At 40.7% G+C, this 20,384-nt stretch overlaps 1 protein-coding gene across 1 annotated transcript in view; it reads left to right on the forward strand.

Moving 5' to 3' along the window:
- nos1 (nitric oxide synthase 1 (neuronal)) overlaps positions 1 to 20,384 on the forward strand; it is a 94,856-nt gene that overhangs the window by 34,183 nt on the left and 40,289 nt on the right. The window contains exons 6-12 of the mRNA XM_059986940.1: positions 926 to 1,017; positions 3,754 to 3,895; positions 3,998 to 4,137; positions 4,267 to 4,441; positions 7,374 to 7,475; positions 7,560 to 7,754; positions 10,584 to 10,669. Of these exons, the coding sequence (XP_059842923.1) occupies positions 926 to 1,017; positions 3,754 to 3,895; positions 3,998 to 4,137; positions 4,267 to 4,441; positions 7,374 to 7,475; positions 7,560 to 7,754; positions 10,584 to 10,669 (932 nt within the window). The remainder of the gene's footprint in view (positions 1 to 925; positions 1,018 to 3,753; positions 3,896 to 3,997; positions 4,138 to 4,266; positions 4,442 to 7,373; positions 7,476 to 7,559; positions 7,755 to 10,583; positions 10,670 to 20,384) is intronic.

Here is a 20,384-nt window from a genome sequence, read left to right on the forward strand (position 1 = left end):
TGTAGTGTTCTATGTTCTCAACCATGAAATGATCATATTCCAAACCTACAGAATGTTATGCTTATTGCCAAACAGTCTCATTATTACAACTCCTTAGCCTTAGTTTACGTATAGCACTTTGCATGAATAATGATCATGTATTGAACAGCTGTCAATCTAGATGAACAGTCACTGTTTTACCTTGTTAAAATTGTAACAAGAATAAATTTGTTCAAAAATTGACATAAAGCTTAGAATATAGAAGCTACAATTCTTTTAACTAATTCAAACACAGCTCCCTGGGATGCAATGGAGATACCCATGACTGTTTTGCAAGTATCTGTTGTACTAACCATGATTCAGATTTTCCCATCAACCATGATTCCAATTGATTTGTATGGATACATTTTATGATGGTTAATTATAAAAATGGCAACGAAGGCTCATTTATCCATGTCTGTGAATGGCTAGTATGTGTGAGAGAGAAATTCCTTATGTTTCTTGATGATCCCCTTGCTTTAATATGTTAATCTAACTGCCTTCAATATTAATTATCCTACAGGAGGATATTTCAGAAAACTATTTAACAGAAGTGGGAACTGAATTGTCTGATGCAGGGTTCCTAGTCTGGGTTCCACAAACCAGTCGGTTAATGGTATGGGCCCATAGCATAAAAAAGGTTGGGAACCCCTGCTCTAGTGTTTGGTAGAATTGAACTGGAGTTGCCATAAAAAAAAACTAAAAATTTGCTTTCCACAGCACTAGAAAACATCTCACAAACTTCTTTCAGTACTGTTTGCTGTATATCTAATAACCTGTGGTCTGGAACTGGAATTATGGAAGGAAATAGATGTTATCAAAAAAATAGAGATAGAGTGTCATCGTAGGACGTCGGTCTCTGAACAGCTACCCTTGGCAGTGTTGTTAATAGCTGTATTGTTCGCAGGTTTTTGATGCACGTGACTGCTCCACTTCTCACGGCATGTTCAACTATATATGCAATCACATCAAGTACGCCACCAACAAGGGAAATCTCAGGTTGGTGACCTATTAATCAACTTAATCAGGAGGCGTGTGCATAGACAGGAAACGACTCATGGTCATTATTAGGCATTACATTTACAAATATAAAATGCAATGGGCCAGATCATGATGTTCACATGTCAATGACTCCACTGCACATGCATCAGTTTGCCCTAGACGTCAGCTCCTGCGCAATACAACCTAGCCATCCGTGGACATACTGGTTTAAGAAGAAAACATAAACAGTTTTGAAGCATTAAATTGATCTGATGTTACAATGAACGCGAAGAAAGTCATCTCCTGGTTTTATATCATGTATACTTTATTATGAATGAAGTATATTTCTAAAATTAAAAAAAGATGCACCTAGGCAGCCAACCTCCTGGTCTGCTGCTGCGCTGACAGCTGGGGATTGAGAGCTTTGGGATTGGTTGCACTTTATAGAAGGTGCAATCTGGGTAAATGTACTACAGCCCATTTGTTTCAATTTGATCTGCAACTTGACTGAGAAGCAAGTATTTTCTTTTTGTCACCTTATATCACTTAATCATAATGTCTATAATTTCTTTAAGCCTAGACAAGTTTTAGATCATGTTTAAGAATTATGTAAGTTATCCTGAGCAATTATTTCCTATGTCTGGTCATACACTTTGGAGACCCTTGACAACAGTGAGCTATCAAAATGCCATTAGGGAAGTCCAGGGCAGGGTTTCAGATCCTCTGCCTGAGGTCTGACACCATTCACAGGCCGCTGCCATGGTAACAAGGCCTGGAGGATTTGGGCCTGCAGGACTGCAAAAGGTAATCATGGCTACAGAACAGCATGGGCAAGCAAGTATGAGTATTGAGCTGGACCAAACCTTATCCAATCACCACATAAATGTTTTATGTTGTATGACATATTGTTTTGCTCTCCCTCTCCAGGTAAATAAATTATTCCAAATCATGAATATTTTTAGCTTTCAACTATTGTCTTCATTCAATGAATACCTCATTATTTAGGGCTGTATCTCATTCTTCGGGGAGGCACTTCATTTGCGAACGAGTCATTTTCAAGTGCATTTACCACGAGCTCTCTCATTCTCTGTGCTTCAATTTCATACCATACGAAGTAACAGGACAATAAACAGGAATTGCTTAACTATGTACTATACCCATTAGCTTCTATTATTTTAACCTGTAAAGAGTCTCCAATCTAAGCAGAATGATAAGGTCTATATTCCTATTATGCTTGACAAAGAACGTCCAGTCAGTTACAAGTTGTTAAGAATTGTGCACAGTTCTTAATGCATGTTCTGTGAAGTAGTAGCTCTCTTAGAAGGATAAAAAAATATTATCTGTGGTGAACTACATATACCTGTCTGGACACCCCCCCCCCCCCCCCCCCCCGCTGACTGCTCCTGTGGCTCCTCCCACAGACCACTGTATAAAGGCGATTGGAGGCACTGCTCCTCCCTCAGTCTCCAGGATGTTGTGTGATGTCTGTTGCTGCTGATAGTGCTCTCTCTTCCAGATAATAAAAGCCTATCTCTCGCCTCACTTCTCCGAGAGTTATTGATGGTGCATCATTATCTATTAGACTAACAAACACTGGGGGGGTTTATTTTCCTGAAATATTATCTCATTCTTAATTGAGATGAAATTTCAAGTTTATTAATGTCTTAGTGAAATCCTGATTAATATCCAGCCCTATGCTTGGGTTTTTAAAAATGATTTTATGTTGCTCAATTACATAAATGGAATTGATTTATTATTGTCACATTTATCAAGATACCATGAAAAGCTTGTCTTACTTACTGTTCATACAGATCAATTCATTACACAGTACATTGAGGTAGTACAAGGTAAAACAAAAACACAATGTAGAGTGAAGTGGAACTTCCACAGAGAAAATTCACTGCAGGTAGACATTAAGGTCCAAGATCATAACAAAGTGGATTGTGATATCGAGAGTCCATCTTAACGTACTAGGAAACCATTTAATAACCTTATCACAGCAGGACAGAAGCTATCCTTAAGCCTAGTGATACATGCTTTTTGGCTTTTTTATCTTCTGCCTGATGAGGGAGGGCAGAAGAGAGAATGTCCAGGGTGGATGGGGTCTTTGATCATGCTAGTTGCTTTAATGAGCCAGTGAGAAGTATAGACCGAGTCCGTGGAGGGGTGCTGGTGTCCGTGATGTGCCGAGCTGTGTGCTCCACTCTCTGCACTTTCTTGTGGTCACATGCAGAGCAGTTGCCATACCAAACCACGATAAACCCAGGTAGGATGCTTCACAATTCCTTGTCTGGTTGCTTTGCACAGTACGAAAATGGAGAACATGGATCAGGAAAATAGTAAAACTCACTTTTCTCAAGAAAATGATCTTTAGTACTTGAAGAATTGTCTGAAGAAGCAGCTGTGGCCCTGAATAATGAGATATTCATGATACTGGCTGACACCACTGAAGATGAAAAAATGTTTATGACAACAATTGTTTGTTTTGTGATCACTTACTAAAATATCCCATCAAAATGATTTTTTTCAAAAGGATGAAAGGCTCCACAAATATAGAATTTATTTTCCTTTCACTAAATGCAATGAGAGAAAGCTTAGTATCAAGCTTGGCTGGTTACAGTACATATGAATTACTTCCAGTAAAAGTCTGTAGATTTAGTCAGAATTCAAATTCTCATTTTGGAAAATCCTGAAGTTTCATAAATAACAATAGATGTCTCTAAATCATTACTTATAAAGCTGATGATTTTGCAGATCAGCAATTACAATATTCCCACAGAGAGTAGATGGAAAATGTGATTTCAGAATCTGGAACAGCCAATTGATAAGATATGCTGGGTACAAACAAGCTGATGGCTCTATCATTGGTGACCCTGCTTCGGTGGAGTTGACTGAGGTTAGTAGATCTTATTTTTTTGCAACTTACAGCGTTCATTCTTACTTATGATCATTGAATATCTAGATCTTACAGTTCTGTTGTTGACTATCCTTTATGCAGATCTGTATCCAACAAGGTTGGAAGGCGCCACTGGGTCGCTTTGACATCCTCCCTCTTTTGCTTCAAGCCAATGGAAATGACCCTGAACTATTTGAGATTCCTCCTGAACTAATCTTGGAAGTACCTATCAGACACCCCAAGTATGTACTGTGCTCAGTTCTGCTGAGGTCAGCTGTTAGTTTTAAGTCTTTTTTCTTCATAGAAAGAATGAAAAAGTTTCATCTGATGGTGTGTTGTTTGCAGTTTTGTACCCTTTGTTCATCCCTTAGGTTTCAATGGTTTGAAGATCTGAAACTGAAGTGGTATGCCTTGCCAGCTGTTTCGAACATGCTCCTGGATATTGGAGGTCTTGAGTTTACTGCTTGCCCCTTCAATGGTTGGTATATGGGGACAGAGATTGGAGTCCGAGACTTCTGTGATGTTGCTCGCTACTACGTGCTAGAGGTAACTTCTTCCTCTGGAATAGCTCAGAAATATTTCCAATAATCTTGAGTTAATCAGAATCAACTTTAAAATCACTGATGTAGGTGGAGAAATTTGTTTTCTGCAGCAGCAGTACAGTGGAATACATGTAACACTTACCCAACAGGCTGGTATATGACTAGGGGAAAAGGAGATCCAGCCACTCACCAACCCCACCTCCCATACACGCAGGTGCTGTGAGAATCAAGTTTATGCCGCGCATACACACACCGTATCAAACTCACACCAGATACCGTTATGGAATACACTTTAAAGATTTTACTAAAACTAAAAGAGTACTATGCAATACAGTATATATGAAGGAAAAGAAAATAAAGTAAAAGGCGCCAAATTATCAAAGTTCAGTCAGTTTAGTGCACATCGTTGGAGCTCAACCATCGAACCATTTGACCCCTCAACACTTTCCTCCGGCCTCCACGTCATCGCACCTGGGACCACCCCTGGTGGTCAACCGAGCAGTGCAGCGCACGTCCACCTTCCTCGGCGTCTCCTTCCCGCCTCCCCTGAAAAGACCGCGAAACCCCCAAGCTCCCAGCCTCACAAGACAAAATAACATTCCCCATTGGTTAAAAAATGAATACAATCCCCGTATCAGCAAGTCCAAAGCTAAACAACTGCGAGAAAAAACATTTATCAAATATTTATCAAGCATTCCTGCTTTAGCAAACCAAAGAAGCCATTTTGATTAACATACACAGTACATTGTACATACATGAAAATACTACAGATTACATATACTGTATATAAAATTAAATAGGTATTGCAAAACGAGAGCAATAATAGTGAGGTCATGTTCATGGGTTCATTATCTGTTCAGAAATGTGATGACAGAGGGGAAGAAGCTGTTGTTAAAACAATGAGTCTGTGTTTTCATGCTCCCTGACCTCCTCCCTGATGATGGTAACAAGAGAGAGTGTTCTGCATGTTCGGAGACCTTAGGATGCCACCTTTATGAGGCATCGCCTTTTGAAGACAAAAAAGAAACATTTTTAATGAGCTCTAAAAAAAAGAACAGAATAAACAAATGAAGGAACTTGTTCTTATTGCACAAAGCGGCTTTAGTGGCTCAAAGCAATTTGCTATGTCCGTCAATAAGAAAAGCTTAACAGATTCACATTATTGAAATCACAATTTGTTTTGTGATGAAAGCATAATACTCACTTTACTGCTCATGAGGCATAACTCCTATGGGTAACTTCAGTCACTGCACTAGCCAATCAGTTTGCTTCCCAGATGCTGGGTGGATGAATTGCTACAGATTTTGTAACACTGGAATGAACTTTTATAAAGTAATAATTGATAGAATTGACATGTAAGGGCTTGAAATGGATTTCAGTTGGTGGAGATCCCTACTAGGTACTGTGGTACTGCTAGATATTATCTCTGCATTCCCAAAAGTATGTGTTGAGTTTCTGAACTTGTTGCAGTTGGGCAGGGAGATATTGGCATTCTGACATGTCCCACTTAAAACAACTCACTTCCTAGCCTTGTGAGTGAACGCATAAACCAAGACTTTTTAATAGCAAATTCATACATGCAGCCCAGCAAACTATTAAAAACTGACCTCTGGCTTAATTCCAAAAAAGAGCTGATGGGCCAGCTCACCTCTGAGTAAATTTTCCATGCCATACAGTTGGGACAATTGTGCTCTAGACCTTTTATTAACTTCAGTTGTGTCAGCCAGTCTCATGAACAGATCTTATTTCTAGGAACTCCCTCGCACTGCTGTCTGTTTTACTACAGCATAATCCAGAAGTGTAATTCTGGACAGGTAATTGTTTCTTTACGTGCGTAGATTGCCTCTAAACATCTGATGGTGAACTAAATAAATACTTAGTGATTTTTGAGTCAAGAGTCCTTTCATATGATTGAAAATGATGGCACAGAATCTGCAGTCGGCTGCAAGATGCCCGCAGTCGCTACTCCAAATTGTCAAATAATGTCAACTTTATCCTCGGCATCAACACACTGCACTGCTCTGCAGTAGATACACCTGCTTTAAATCCATTGATAGGCAACAGAGGGGTCAAAGGGGTGTGGGCTGGGCAGGGGTATGTGGGGTAATGGCGATGGGAGAAACTTCCGTTGTCAGGGTTGATTCTCTCATCATCATTTACTACCCCTCTCTGGATTCTCCTACAAAGCCAATGTCAGAACCAATTTACTACTTCATATTGAATGCCATCTTTACCTGATCAGCCTCCATGCAGGTCAATAGTGGAGTTCTTGCAGTGTGGCTAACCTGGGGCAGGTCCCTTCTGAGTACTGTGGTACTGCCGGATATTATCCCTGCATTCCCAAAAGTATCTGTGGAGATTCTGAGCTTGTTGCGATTGGGTGGGGAAAATGTTGGCATTCTTGCATGTGTCACCTACAAGGGGTGATTGTTAAGTTCGTGGCCTAAGGCAGTAGGAGTTAATTTTAGGAAACCTAGCACATTTAATAACTTCAAACTTTCTGCACTATCACTCAAAGAGTTGAACTGCAGGTGCATGTAACGAGAGCATCTTGGACATCCAGGTGGACCACAGCAAAGGTGATTGATAAGTTCGTGGCCCGGGGTAGAAGGAGCTGAGTTATACAGCTCTCGTTACATGCAATGAACTTACCAATCACCCCTCGTAAAACAACTCACTTCTGTCCTAGTGAGTGAACACATAAACCAAGACCTTTTAATAAAATTCTTCATGTTAGTCCGTAGCTTTATCCCCAAAACAATTAATTCTATGATCTATGGGTGTTTCACACAGTTCCCATTTAGTAGAACAAAAAACGATTCCCAGGGATAAAACATTTAAAAAAATGCATCTGCACTTTAATTTGATACAAGCAGGAAGGGGCTGCTTGACAGAAATTGTTAGTGTTCAAATATTTATATATAATATTCCCACAGGAAGTAGCAAAGCGAATCGGACTTAACACTGGAAATGTATCGTCTCTTTGGAAGGACCAAGCATTAGTTGAAATAAATATTGCTGTCCTACACAGTTTTCAGGTACATAGAAGCTTCAGTAAAGGATTTGTTTTTTACAAATCGGTAATTGCAGAGATTTAAGACTCATTGGAAGTTTTTATTTAGTCTGACAAAGTGACAATTGTGGACCATCATTCTGCAACGGAATCATTCATGAAACACATGGAAAATGAATATCGATGCCGAGGGGGGTGTCCCGCAGACTGGGTGTGGATAGTCCCCCCAATGTCAGGAAGCATTACACCTGTCTTCCATCAGGAGATGCTGAACTATCACCTGAGCCCATCATTTGAATATCAGGTGAGCTGTCAGAACAATACCTTTATTTTAATTTTAGTTTCTCTTGGAGTTCCGAATTAAAAATTTTAATTTGTATGTATCCATGTGGAACCTGAAAGCCAGTTGTATTTCTGTCATTGCAACAGTAAAACCCTTAATGTAGAAGAAAACTATTGTCAAAGTAAATCCAGTGGCCTACTTCTCAGAGGAAACATTGGAACTGAATTGAAAATTTATTGCAACAGCATTGAGGAGTCTCCCAGTAGCAAGTTATTCAGGGGATAAGAGTAGTGTAGATCTGGTGACAAGAAAATGCTGCCTTGAGAGTATCAAATGAAAGAGTTCGTGAATAAAGTTCAGGAGGAAATGGGTTATGTGGCAATATCTGGTTGACAAGCTATTTGGAATATGGTTTAAAATGGAAAGCTTAGAACGGAGCTGAGAAATGAATTCAAAAGAATCAAGCTGGAACTCGAAAATAGACTGCAGCACAATGTAAGAGAGAAAATAATACTAACATTCTATCTTGATTTCTCATCTGACAATGAGGATAGTCTGGTTGTAGTAGTAACGCCTCATATTCCGTCTGGATAGCCTCCAACCTGATGGCACAAATATTGATTTCGCTAATTTCTGGTAATTTCTCCCCCTTCCCTCTTTTTCCTTTCCCCATTCTGACTCCCTTCTTCTCCTCGCCTGTCCATCACCTCCCTCTGGTGGCCCTCCCACTTCCCTTTCTCCCATGGTCCACTCTGTCTCCTGTCAAGTTCAGTACTTTATATCTTCCATCATCATCTCCCAGCTTCTCACTTCATCCGCTGCCCCCACCCAGACAACATTCCCCTCACTTTTTTTTACACCTATCACCTGATGCTCATTCCTCTCCTCCACTTTCTTATTCTGGCTTCTTCCCCCTTTCATTCCAGTCCTGATGAAGAGTCTCGGCCCCAAAACATTGACTGGTTATTCCTCTCCATAGATGCTGCCAGACCTGCTGAGTTCCTGCAGCATACTGTGTTTGTTGCACAATGCAAATGTCTTTGCATAGAATTGTGTGGGAGTAATAGGAGGGTGGATTCAGCTGATTCAGGACCTAAAGGGTGATGTATGTACTTAGAGGAAGTTGAACACAGGCTTACTTTGGATCTGTACTTCCCAAGGGTGCTGCTGAAGTTTTATTAGAAGTAGAAGTAACAGAGATAATGAAGAGAGAAAACTGACAAGTTGAAGTAAAGTGGATAAGAATCTTTGCACAGATGAAGTTCTTTCTGGAATAAAGAAAGAAATGGGAAAGGAAATTATAGGTGCATTGGGCATAGCTGCATTACCCATAATGCAGAAAATCATCCCTCTCTCTATCTATGTTCCACAAACACTCAGTATTCTCCCTCCCCCTTCAAAATGTCTATTACCCACGTGGAGATGATTTTGATCCCAGTGCCAGGGAAGCAAAGTGCCTTGTTTGCAGCCAATGAAACAGAGTCTACTCCTTTTGGAAATGAATTGCCTATCACTGTACACTCAGTGGACCCTTTAAGTAGTCACTCAGTGTATTTTTGTTTGTGGCTTCCTGCTGTAGCACATCCACTTCAAAGTTTGTGCATTCAGAGATGCTCTTCTGCACACCACCGTTGTAACTCATGGTTATTTGTGTTACTGTCACCTTCTTGTCAGCTTGAACCAGTCTGGCCGTTCTCTTCTCTCATTAACAAGGTGTTTTCGCCCACAGAACTGCCACTCATCGGATGCTTTTTTGTTTACTGCTCCATTCCCTGTAAATTCTTGAGACTGTTGTCTATGAAAATCCCAGGAGATCAACAGTTTGAGATATTCAAGTCACCCCATCTGGCACCAGCAATCATTCCACAGTCAAAGTCACTTAGATCACATTTCTTACCCATTCTGATGTTTGGTCAGAACAACAACTGAACCCCTTGACCATGCCTGCCTGCTTCCATGCGTTAAGTTGCTGCCACGCCACCTGATTGGCTGATTAGATATTTGCGTTAATGAGCAGGTGTGCAATTGTACCTAATAAAGTGGCCACTGAATGTAGCTCCAGCAGTTTTTTTCCCTCCACTTCCATACAGCTGAGCTACTCATGCATGTTCCTGCTTGCCCCTTCCATTACCCCCACACTCAACAACCACCAAGTAGGATTAAGGAAGACCGTAAGGAACAAGAGGGTGACCAGAGTAAGGACAGGAACAATCAGGGGTAAAAAAGGAAACATGTGCCTGCAGTTGGAGGACCTTGAGCAATGTGAGGGCAGTGTAGGGCAAGCAAATGTGCTGGAACATGTCAAATTTAAGGAAGAGGATGTGCTGGAACTTTTTAACACCATTAGAATAGATGAGACCCAGATGGGATATACACCAGGTTTCTACGGAAAGCAAGTGAAGAGGTTGCTTTGCCTTTGGTGATGACTTTTTCGTTCTCACTGCCCACAAGAGTAGTGCCTGAAGATTGGAGGGATGTTTCCCCTGGTTAAAATGTCCATAACTAGAAGTCGCAGAGTTTCCCTAAGGATAATTCAATCATGCCGAAACTCTAGAGAGCTTTCTTCACTCATAGTGTGGTGTATCTGTAGACATGTTCACCCTGGAGGATTGTTGTTGGGGTCACTCTGATTGTATTTGAAACAGAATTCAATAGATTTGTTAAAAGAATCAATTTGAAAACTGCTACGGTGGAATATTTGCCTTGTTCAGTGGTAGAGGAGGCACGAGGAGCCGAATGGCCGACTCCTGCTTCTATTTGCTCTGTTTTTATGTTCTTGCTATAACATACCTTGCTGCATCACGGCATGTTGGGAATTTAACTGTGGCCTTCGTTTCTTTTCTCATACAGTTAGACCCTTGGTTCACTCATGTGTGGAAAGCAGCCAATGGAACTCCCACCAAAAAGAGGGCTATTGGATTCAAGAAGCTGGCAAAGTAAGGGTTTTTCCACACTCAGCAAGTTTATAAAAGCAAGATACATCAAGAAGCCACATTGCTCAATATTTTCATTTAGATTTAACAGATAAACCTCGGTATGTGCTACTTACTTACGACGATCTCAAATGTAATTTTAGCTAGTCCAGACAGTCTCTTTGACCTGAAATGTTAATTCTGTTTCTCTTTCCACAGTTGCTGCCTGAATTGCTGAGTGTTTCAAACACTTTCTGTTTTTGCATTAGATTTGATCACTTGCAGTTTGTTTTTTATTTTGATAATTTGACTTGGTTTGTTTTGTCACTGTTCCTTTGAATCCAATGAGAGGCACGTCAAACACAAACAGGCAACAGGCAGAAACTTGACCTTAGCTAAGATTTCTAGTGATGCTAGTTTTGTTAGCCACATGAAGAGAAGAAAGAATCAATCATGCAGTACGACTAACAATTCCATGTTAAATATGAGCTGCAGGTTTTCAAAATCCAAGAAATATAAGTAACCATTTCTTAGTTGTAGAAAGAGCTTTCCTGAAAAAAATATGGAAAGGAAGCAGTATTATCGGAACTTCCTGGAGAGAGAAAGGAAATTGATTTGAAAGTTACAAAGGGTGATTTGTCTTCTGCTTTGATGGTAATTGAATTATTATTCAGCTGTTTACAAAGTATGGCTTATGAGTTTCTTTGTTGATCTTTCCATTGTGTTCCCACTTGAGGAATCAGGTGTAAATATCTGAGCTGTCCTTCGATGAATAAATCTGATTCAATATTTTAAATACAAAACCAGCTTTGACAGCTTGTTCGGTGTCAGCATGACCCAGTAGTTTCTCTTGGTGAATTAGAAATCTTGCTTTGATCCCAAGGCCAATACAGGCTTAATTTAAGAGAAATGCAAAGAGCACATGAGTGGGATCTATGTTCTGAAAGCCAATATAAGAAGATTCAAAGGTGGTATTAGAATACTGTTACTGATTCAGCAACAATAAATATACAAGTGAGGCAGGGGTTTTTATAACAAATAAAGCATTTATTAAACACTGAAAAACAAACTCCCAAAAGTAAACAAACCACTAACGTAACTGGAAATCAGCTGCTGTCCGGCAGCACAAACAGTTCTTAAAGCAATAAAGCTTAAACAGTTCTTAAAACGATGTTGCAAAAACAGTTCTTCAAAGTAATACTGCAAAAGTTCAAAATGCTTACAGTCCATTAAAGGAGAGATTTTTTAGACGATTTAAATTCTCTTTCACGTCGTGTTGTTGCAGTTCCCAGTCGAACTATACTTTTCTTGGAGAATTTACGAAGATGAAAATGAAACGGCTTAAAGACACTGACCTTTCCTTTACAAAACTGTACCCAATCCTTTCTGCTATATTTCGCAGGGATTAACACGGGGACAGCCAATGAATTCCTTCCGAATGAGGATCAAACAAGGTCGAACCTGTTTCACCGTCGAAATCGACTTTCCTCAATCTTTTAACTCCCGAAATCCGATCTTCACTCTCCACTGATTTTTAACTGGCAGTATTATAAAGAAACTGCTGGCAATGACCTTTTAAACTTTAGGCATTAAATAAAACTCCACCTTTCAACCAAACTGCATCATAATATTGGACCACGCAGTGGCATGGAGTCAAAATGGCAAATCCAGCCACGAACTGCCCTTCCTCACAGGGAGGGGTCCTCCTTTTATACCCTGCAAAAAAACACAACCTGTCGCATGACCTCTACTGGCGGGGAAAATGACGTCACTCCACCATCACAAGACCACTACCTTAAGTCCATTGTAGCTTCAACACCACTGTCACGTGACAAGTACAAAGTACCCACGGGTATGTAACACCTCCCTCCAAAAAACAAATTTTTGGTCTGTCAAGAACAAAATTTTAACAATTATTTACAAGGAAAAAAAACAAATGTATAAATATTATAACATACACAATATACATAGTATCATCATATAACATCTTACAACTTACAATACAGTAGGAGTGTTACAACTGTAAAAAAAAAACACTCCATAAGAAAATTACATTGTACATTCAACATCGAGATAGACAATCAGCAACCACATTATCTTTACCTTTAATATGAGTTATTACAATATTGTACTCTTGTAACATCAAATTCCAATTTAATAATCTTCTGTTTTTGTTTCTCATCTTACTCAGAAACACTAACGGATTATGATCAGTGTAAACAATAAGTGGTTTTGAGTTGTACCAACATAGACGTCAAAATATTCTAAAGCTAAAACAAGAGATAACAATTCCTTTTCTATTGTCAAATAGTTTCTTTGATGCTTATTAAATTTCTTAGAAAAGTAAGCTACTGGATGATCAACCTCATCACCCTCATTCCTTTGCATTAATGCTGCTCCTGCAGCCTCATCACTACCATCCACAGCCAATGAGAAAGGTTTTCCAAAGTCAGGTGCCTTAAGCACAGGTTGTTGACATATCATTGTTTTCAATTTTTCAAATGCTTCTTGACAAGACACTGTCCACACAAACTTCACATTCTTCTGCAAAAGTTTAGTTAATGGAAGGGCAACATTAGCAAAATTCTTACAAAATTTTCGATGATATCCTACCATTCCCAAGAATCTTCTGAGAGTTTTTTTCCCCGAGGAGTGGGAATCTCTAAAATTGCCCGAACTTTTGCCTGAACAGGAGCTACCTTACCTTGACCCACAACATAACCAAGGTAAGTCACAGTGGCATGTCCAAATTCACTCTTAGCTAAATTAATAGTTAAATTAGCTTTTGAAAGCCTTTCAAACAATTTCTCCACCACAATAATGTGTACTTCCCAAGTATCATTTCCTGTCACTAAATCATCAATATAAGCATCAGTATCTTTCAATCCCTGAATCACAGAGTTAATCATCCTCTGGAAAGTACCTGGGGCATTCTTCATCCCAAATGGAAGAACATTATATTCATATAGCCCAGATGGAGTTACAAATGCAGAAATGTCTCTACCTCTGTCCATTAATGGAACACACCAATACCCTTTTAATAAATCAATCTTTGTAAGGAACTTTGCTTTTCCAACTTTTCTACACAATCATCTACTGTAGGAATTGGATATGCATCTGTTATCGTTACAGCATTCACCTTCCTATAGTCCATACAAAACCTAATACTACCATCTGGTTTTGGCACCATAGTACAGGGTGAACTCCAATTCGAGTTAGAAGGTCTAATATTATTATTCTCTAACATCTATTTAATTTCTTTCTCAGCAAGTTCAGATTTTTCTATGTTCATCCTATATGGGTGTTGTTTAATAGGTTTGGCATCTCCAACATCTACATCATGTGAAGCTATAGTAGTCCTTCTCGGAACATCTGGAAACAAATCCTTATATTTAAAAATTAACTTCTTCATCTGCTGTTTCTGTTCTGGCTGTAAATGTGCTAGTTTCTCATCAATATTTTCCAGAATGTTGAATTTGGTAACCTGACAGAAACAGTGTTGGATTTGGAATGAAATTCAGATGAATCATCTATCATGTTCCTAGTTAAATCAAATTCATTATCATTAACCACAACAGTCACAGTATCAGATTGTTTCTCATAATATGGTTTTATCATATATGTATATGGCAAAGTTGTGTTGGCGTTCTACAATCTGGAGTTTTTTTCACGCAATCCACCTCACTTTAGACACAATTTCATAAGGACCATAAAATCTAGCTTGTAAAGGATTCGTTTGCACTGGGAAAAGAACCAGCACTTATCTCTAGGCTTAAACATCCTCATCCTAGCTTCTTTATCGTAGCAGGTTTTCATTTTCTCCTGAGCCAATTTTAAATTTTCCTTGGCTAAGCTACAAGCTTTATGTAACCTGTCCTTAAATTTCAAGACATAGTCCAACAAATTAGTGTGTACTTCCTTACTAATCCACTGTTCTTTTAATAAAGCTAAAGGTCCTCTAACTCTATGCCCAAATACAAGTTCAAATGGACTGAAACCTAAAGATTCTTGTACCGATTCCCTTACTGCAAATAAAAATAGGTTTATACCCTCATCCCAATCACTTTCATTTTCCACACTATATGTCCTTTTTAGTCTTAGCTAAATTCCAATCTTTTTAGCCATAGCTCTAGTCACAACACAGGAAGAATCTGTGTTAGAATTCATCTCTGGTTCCTCTGACTCCATTGTCATATGCACTTCAGGAAAAACTTGTCCACCTGCCAAGTCATTACCTAACAATAAAGAAATATCCTTCTCAGGTAAGCTAGGCTGTAATCCTACTTTAACAAATCCTGTGACTAACCCTGACTTTAAATTTACTTTATGCAAATGTACAGGCATATTAGCACTCCCAACACCTCGTATATAATTTACCTCACCAGTATGAGACTCTTCATTAAACCTCAATACACAATCAGTGGTTGAGAAGCTCCAGTATCCCTAAAGATTTTTATTGGCACCGGAGTAGATCCTTCTTTCAAAGATACAAACCCTTCAGTTATAAAATGATCATGTCCCTTTTTAACTTGGTCAGACTCTAACAAAACCTCATTTGTGTTTATCAAACCCTGTAATTTTACAGGTGCTTCAGTATGTTGCACACAAGCATCTGGGACTGCTTCCTTCTCTTTCTTTTTCAATCAGAAACAGTTAGCTATTACATGGCCAGGTTTCTTACAATAGTTACAAATAGGACCAAACTGTTTTTCCTTCACAGGTTTTCCTTCCTCCTTACCTTTCTCATTAACTTCTGATTTAATGTCTGATTTACCTTGAGTCTCTGTGTTATTTTTCCTCTTTAAAATTCTGCCCTGAGGAAATTTATTCTTACGGATTAAAACATACTCATCAGCTAACCTGGCAGAGTCCTGCAATGTATCAGTATCCCTCTCATTTAAGTAGGTCCTTACTTCAACAGGGATGCTTCTTTTAAATTCCTCCATTAAAATCAGCTCTTTCAATGTATTATAGTCCCCATTTACATTTTTAGAAGAAACCCATCTCTCAAAGCACACAGCTTTATCAAAGGCAAATTCCACATAAGTTTTTTCCACAGACTTCTTCAAACTTCTGAATCTTTCTCTATACGCTTCTGGGACCAATTCATATGCTTTCAAAATATGCTGTTTCACAATATCATAAGAGCTTGCACAGCAGTTAAAGCTGTATAAACGTTGTGCTTTGCCTTTAATTACACTTTGTAACAACACTGACCATTTATCTTTCGGCCACTCTGAAATCTGAGCAATTGTTTCAAAATGTTGGGAATATCTTTCCACTTCTGTTTCACGAAATGGAGAGACCAATTTAATTTCTTGACTAGCAACAAACAGTTTTCTAGAACCAGAAGACGGATTCTCATCCTTAATTCAGCCATCGCATATTCAAATTCCCTTTTTGATTATCAGCTTCTAACCTACAACGCTCCAATTCTGCTTTACTTTGTTCCAACTTCATTTGTTCGATTTGCAACTGCATCTCTAGATTACTTATTGGAAATGACTCTAAAATCGATTCATCAAAATCACTCGAATCTACATAGTGTGATGCGATTTTTCTCTGTATTAGAGCCTTCGATGTAGACCTCGAAATACCTTTAAGTTCCAATCTACTAGCTATCTCAGACACTTCAGTTTTTTTCGCCTTTGCTAACAACTCCATGTCTGGCGAAGCCAGAAACTCATCAATATTCATTGTTGCTGAATACCACTCACAAGCCAATCAAACAAAAGAATCAAGTATTCCCCTTTTCCAAAACACCAATACAAAATTTAACAAGCTTTTAAACTCAAAAATGGTTGATCCCGGATACAGCCCCCATATTTAAGTCACGGATTCGGCAACAATAAATATACAAGTGAGGCAGGGGTTTTTATAACAAATAAAACATTTATTAAACACTGAAAAACAAACCCCCAAAAGTAAACAAACCACTAACATAACCAGAAATCAGCTGCTGTCCGGCAGCATAAACAGTTCTTAAAGCAATAAAGCTTAAACAGTTCTTAAAACGATGTTGCAAAAACAGTCCTTCAAAGTAATACTGCGGAAGTTCAAAATGCTTACAGTCCATTAAAGGAGAGACTTTTTAGACGATTTAAATTCTCTTTCACATCGTGTTGTTGCGGTTCCCCATCGAACTATACTTTTCCTGGAGAATTTACGAAGATGAAAATGAAACGGCTTAAAGACACTGACCTTTCCTTTACAAAACTGTGCCCGATCCTTTCTGCTATATTTCGCAGGGATTAACATGGGGACAGCCAACGAATTCCTTCTGAATGAGGATCAAACAAGGTCGAACCTGTTTCACCGTCGAAATTGACTTCCCTCGATCTTTTAGCTCCCGAACTCCGATCTTCACTCTCCACTGATTTTTAACTGGCAGTATTATAAAGAAACTGCCGGCAATTACCTTTTAAACTTTAGGCATTAAATAAAACTCCACCTTTCAACCAAACTGCATCATAATTTTGGACCAAGCAGTGGCATAGAGTCAAAATGGCAAATCCAGCCACGAACTGCCCCTCCTCACAGGGAGGGGTCCTCCTTTTATACCCTGTAAAAAAAACCTGTCACATGACCTCTACTGGCGGGAAAATGACATCACTCCACCAACACAAGACCACTACCTTAAGTCTAGTATAGCTTCAACACCACTGTCACGTGACAAGTACAAAATACCCACGGGTACGTAACAATACTTAAAAATACGCTAGTATGTATACCCTTTACATGGGATTGTTAAGAACTAATATCCTTTATTTAATGTAACCAGTGATTTTTGGGTTTTTTCATACACACTATTTCTTCAAGTCCAATGTTCTGAGTTTGTCTTCACCAAAAACGACAGCAAAAATTTAAGAAGACTGGAATTCATTTCCAATCATATCGGTCTCCCTGCTTCAGCGCATGGCCGATTCCTGTTGTGCAGAGTTCGGTGTGCTCTCCTTTCAGCTGTGCTTCCATCCTGACCTCACTTTCAGGTCCCTTTCTTCAGGTCTCCCTGAGCCCCGCTTTCCCTTCTCCCTTTTGGATCTCCCTGAGCCCCGCTTTCCCTTCTCCCTTTCAGGTCTCCCTGAGCCCCGCTTTCCCTTCTCCTTTTTGGATCTCCCTGAGCCCCGCTTTCCCTTCTCCCTTTTGGATCTCCCTGAGCCCCGCTTTCCCTTCTCCCTTTCGGGTCTCCCTGAGCCCCGCTTTCCCTTCTCCCTTTTGGATCTCCCTGAGCCCCGCTTTCCCTTCTCCCTTTCGGGTCTCCCTGAGCCCCGCTTTCCCTTCTCCCTTTTGGATCTCCCTGAGCCCCGCTTTCCCTTCTCCCTTTCAGGTCTCCCTGAGCCCCGCTTTCCCTTCTCCCTTTTGGATCTCCCTGAGCCCCGCTTTCCCTTCTCCCTTTTGGATCTCCCTGAGCCCCGCTTTCCCTTCTCCCTTTCTTCAGGTCTCCCTGAGCCCCGCTTTCCCTTCTCCCATTCGGGTCTCCCTGAGCCCCACTTTCCCTTTTGGATCTCCCTGAGCCCCACTTTCCCTTCTCCCTTTCGGGTCTCCCTGAGCCCCGCTTTCCCTTCTCCCTTTTGGATCTCCCTGAGCCCCGCTTTCCTTTCTCCCTTTCAGGTCTGCCTGAGCCCCACTTTCCCTTCTCCCATTCAGATCTCTATGATCCCTGCTTTCCCTTCTCCCTTTCAGGTCTGCCTGAGCCCCACTTTCCCTTCTCCCTTTTGGATCTCCCTGAGCCCCATTTTCCCTTCTCCCTTTTGGATCTCCCTGAGCCCCGCTTTCCCTTCTCCCTTTTGGATCTCCCTGAGCCCCGCTTTCCTTTCTCCCTTTCAGGTCTGCCTGAGCCCCACTTTCCCTTCTCCCATTCAGATCTCTATGATCCCTGCTTCCCCTTCTCCCTTTCGGGTCTCCCTGAGCCCCGCTTTCCCTTCTCCCTTTCAGATCTCCATGATCCCCGCTTCCCCTTCTCCCTTTCGGGTCTCCCTGACCCCCGCTTTCCCTTCTCCCTTTCGGGTCTGCCTGTGCTCCACCCTGAGCTTTCCTCTCGGTGTGCTTGAGCTCCACCTTGCTGGGTCTGTACTCAGTTTGCCAGATCTCACCAGGGTCATTGTGCTGCCTCTGCCTTTCTTCCTGCCGTCTGGACCCTCTGTGCCCTCGTTGTTTCCCCACACTTCATCTGCCTCTTCAGCTGTTCGTGTTTCACTCAAGCTGGTGCACTGGCTCGTCACCTTTCACATTGCTCGACCTGCTCCCTGTTTCAGTGATCCCTGGTGCACATTCATTGCTTTGTTACCCATTCACTCCATCCATTCCATGTCCCTGGCTCACCCTACCTGTCCGCTCGGACATCATCCTTTCAGGTCCACATCTATCATGACCTCTCCCTTCAGGTCACATCTTGTTCTGCCACCCCTTCAAATCCGTTTGAGCCCCATCCCCCCTTCATTCTTCACCCTAACATCTCTCTTGCTTGTCTGCCTGTGCTCTGCATTGCCGGGTCCGCCAGATGTCCCATCGTGCAAATCACAGAAAATCATGCTGTTGCTGCATTTCTTCCTGCTGTCCACTACCTCTGAGCCCTCATAGATCCTCCTCATTTCACTTTGCCTTTTCAGCTTTCTAATGCTTCATTCAATCCAGTGCAATGGCTCGATGCTCTGTGCATCATTGAATTACCTGACACGTTCCCAATCACAGCTCCCTCCCTACTTCAGCTGCTGCCAACTCTTCTTTGCTTTGTCGTCTATTTGCTCCGTCCAACCCCTCTCCTAGTTCATCCTACATGGACAGCTCAGACGTCACCCTTCCAGGTCCGCAACCATTGTGACCTTAGGAATGAATCCAGCTTCGAGAATGTGGTAAATGGGTCCCATAGTTGAGGTCAGCAAATAATCTGAAAGCATGAGTTACCATCTACAATTAAAGAGAGAATTTAACTTCAAGTCAAATAGTAAAGCTGAGATAAAATATTGCATCATTGCATCAATAATGTTGGCCATAAAACTTCCAGCTTGAATAGTGTTTCCTTTGGTTTATTCACTTCCTTCAAAGAAGGAAGCTTGGCTACTCTTAATCTGGTCTTCATGTGACTTCTGGCTCACCAGTGTTTGATCTCTTAACTAATCTCTGAAATAGTGAGGACACCATCCAGAGGCAAATTATGGTTTATGGTATAATGATATAAATTTATTATATAAATGTCAATTTAGTTAACTGCGTTCACATGCTGAGTTCGTTTGTTCATTATGTGCCGTGTCATATGACATGGGTGATTGTGGTCTTTCAGTGACCATGATTGTTCTTGGCAAATTTTTCTGCAAAAGTGATTTGACATTGCCTCCTTCTGGGCAGAGTCTTTACGAAATGAGAGACCTCTGCCATTATTAAAACACTTCAGAGATTGTCTGCCTGGCATCCGCGGTCGCCTAACCAGGACTTGTGATACGCACCAGCAGCTCGCATGGCTTCACGCGGCCTTGATCGGGAGGCTAAGCAGGTGCTACACTTTGTGCGAGGGTGGCCTGTAGGCTAGCAGAGGGAAGGAGAGCTTTATGCCTCTTTTGGTGGGGATGTATCTCTAGTCTGCCACCTAATCCCAAGAGTGAATAAATGAAAATATACTTGCCTCACAAAGCCAGGCAAGGAGAGGATCCAGGTCTGAATCCAGAGGCAGGTACCAGCTGGTGAGATACTCCTGCAAAATGGACATCATTAACTGAATCGTGAACTCAGACTGTTCTTTCAT

Source organism: Hypanus sabinus, chromosome 13, assembly GCF_030144855.1.
Source record: "Hypanus sabinus isolate sHypSab1 chromosome 13, sHypSab1.hap1, whole genome shotgun sequence".
In the NCBI taxonomy this organism is placed as follows: domain Eukaryota; kingdom Metazoa; phylum Chordata; class Chondrichthyes; order Myliobatiformes; family Dasyatidae; genus Hypanus; species Hypanus sabinus.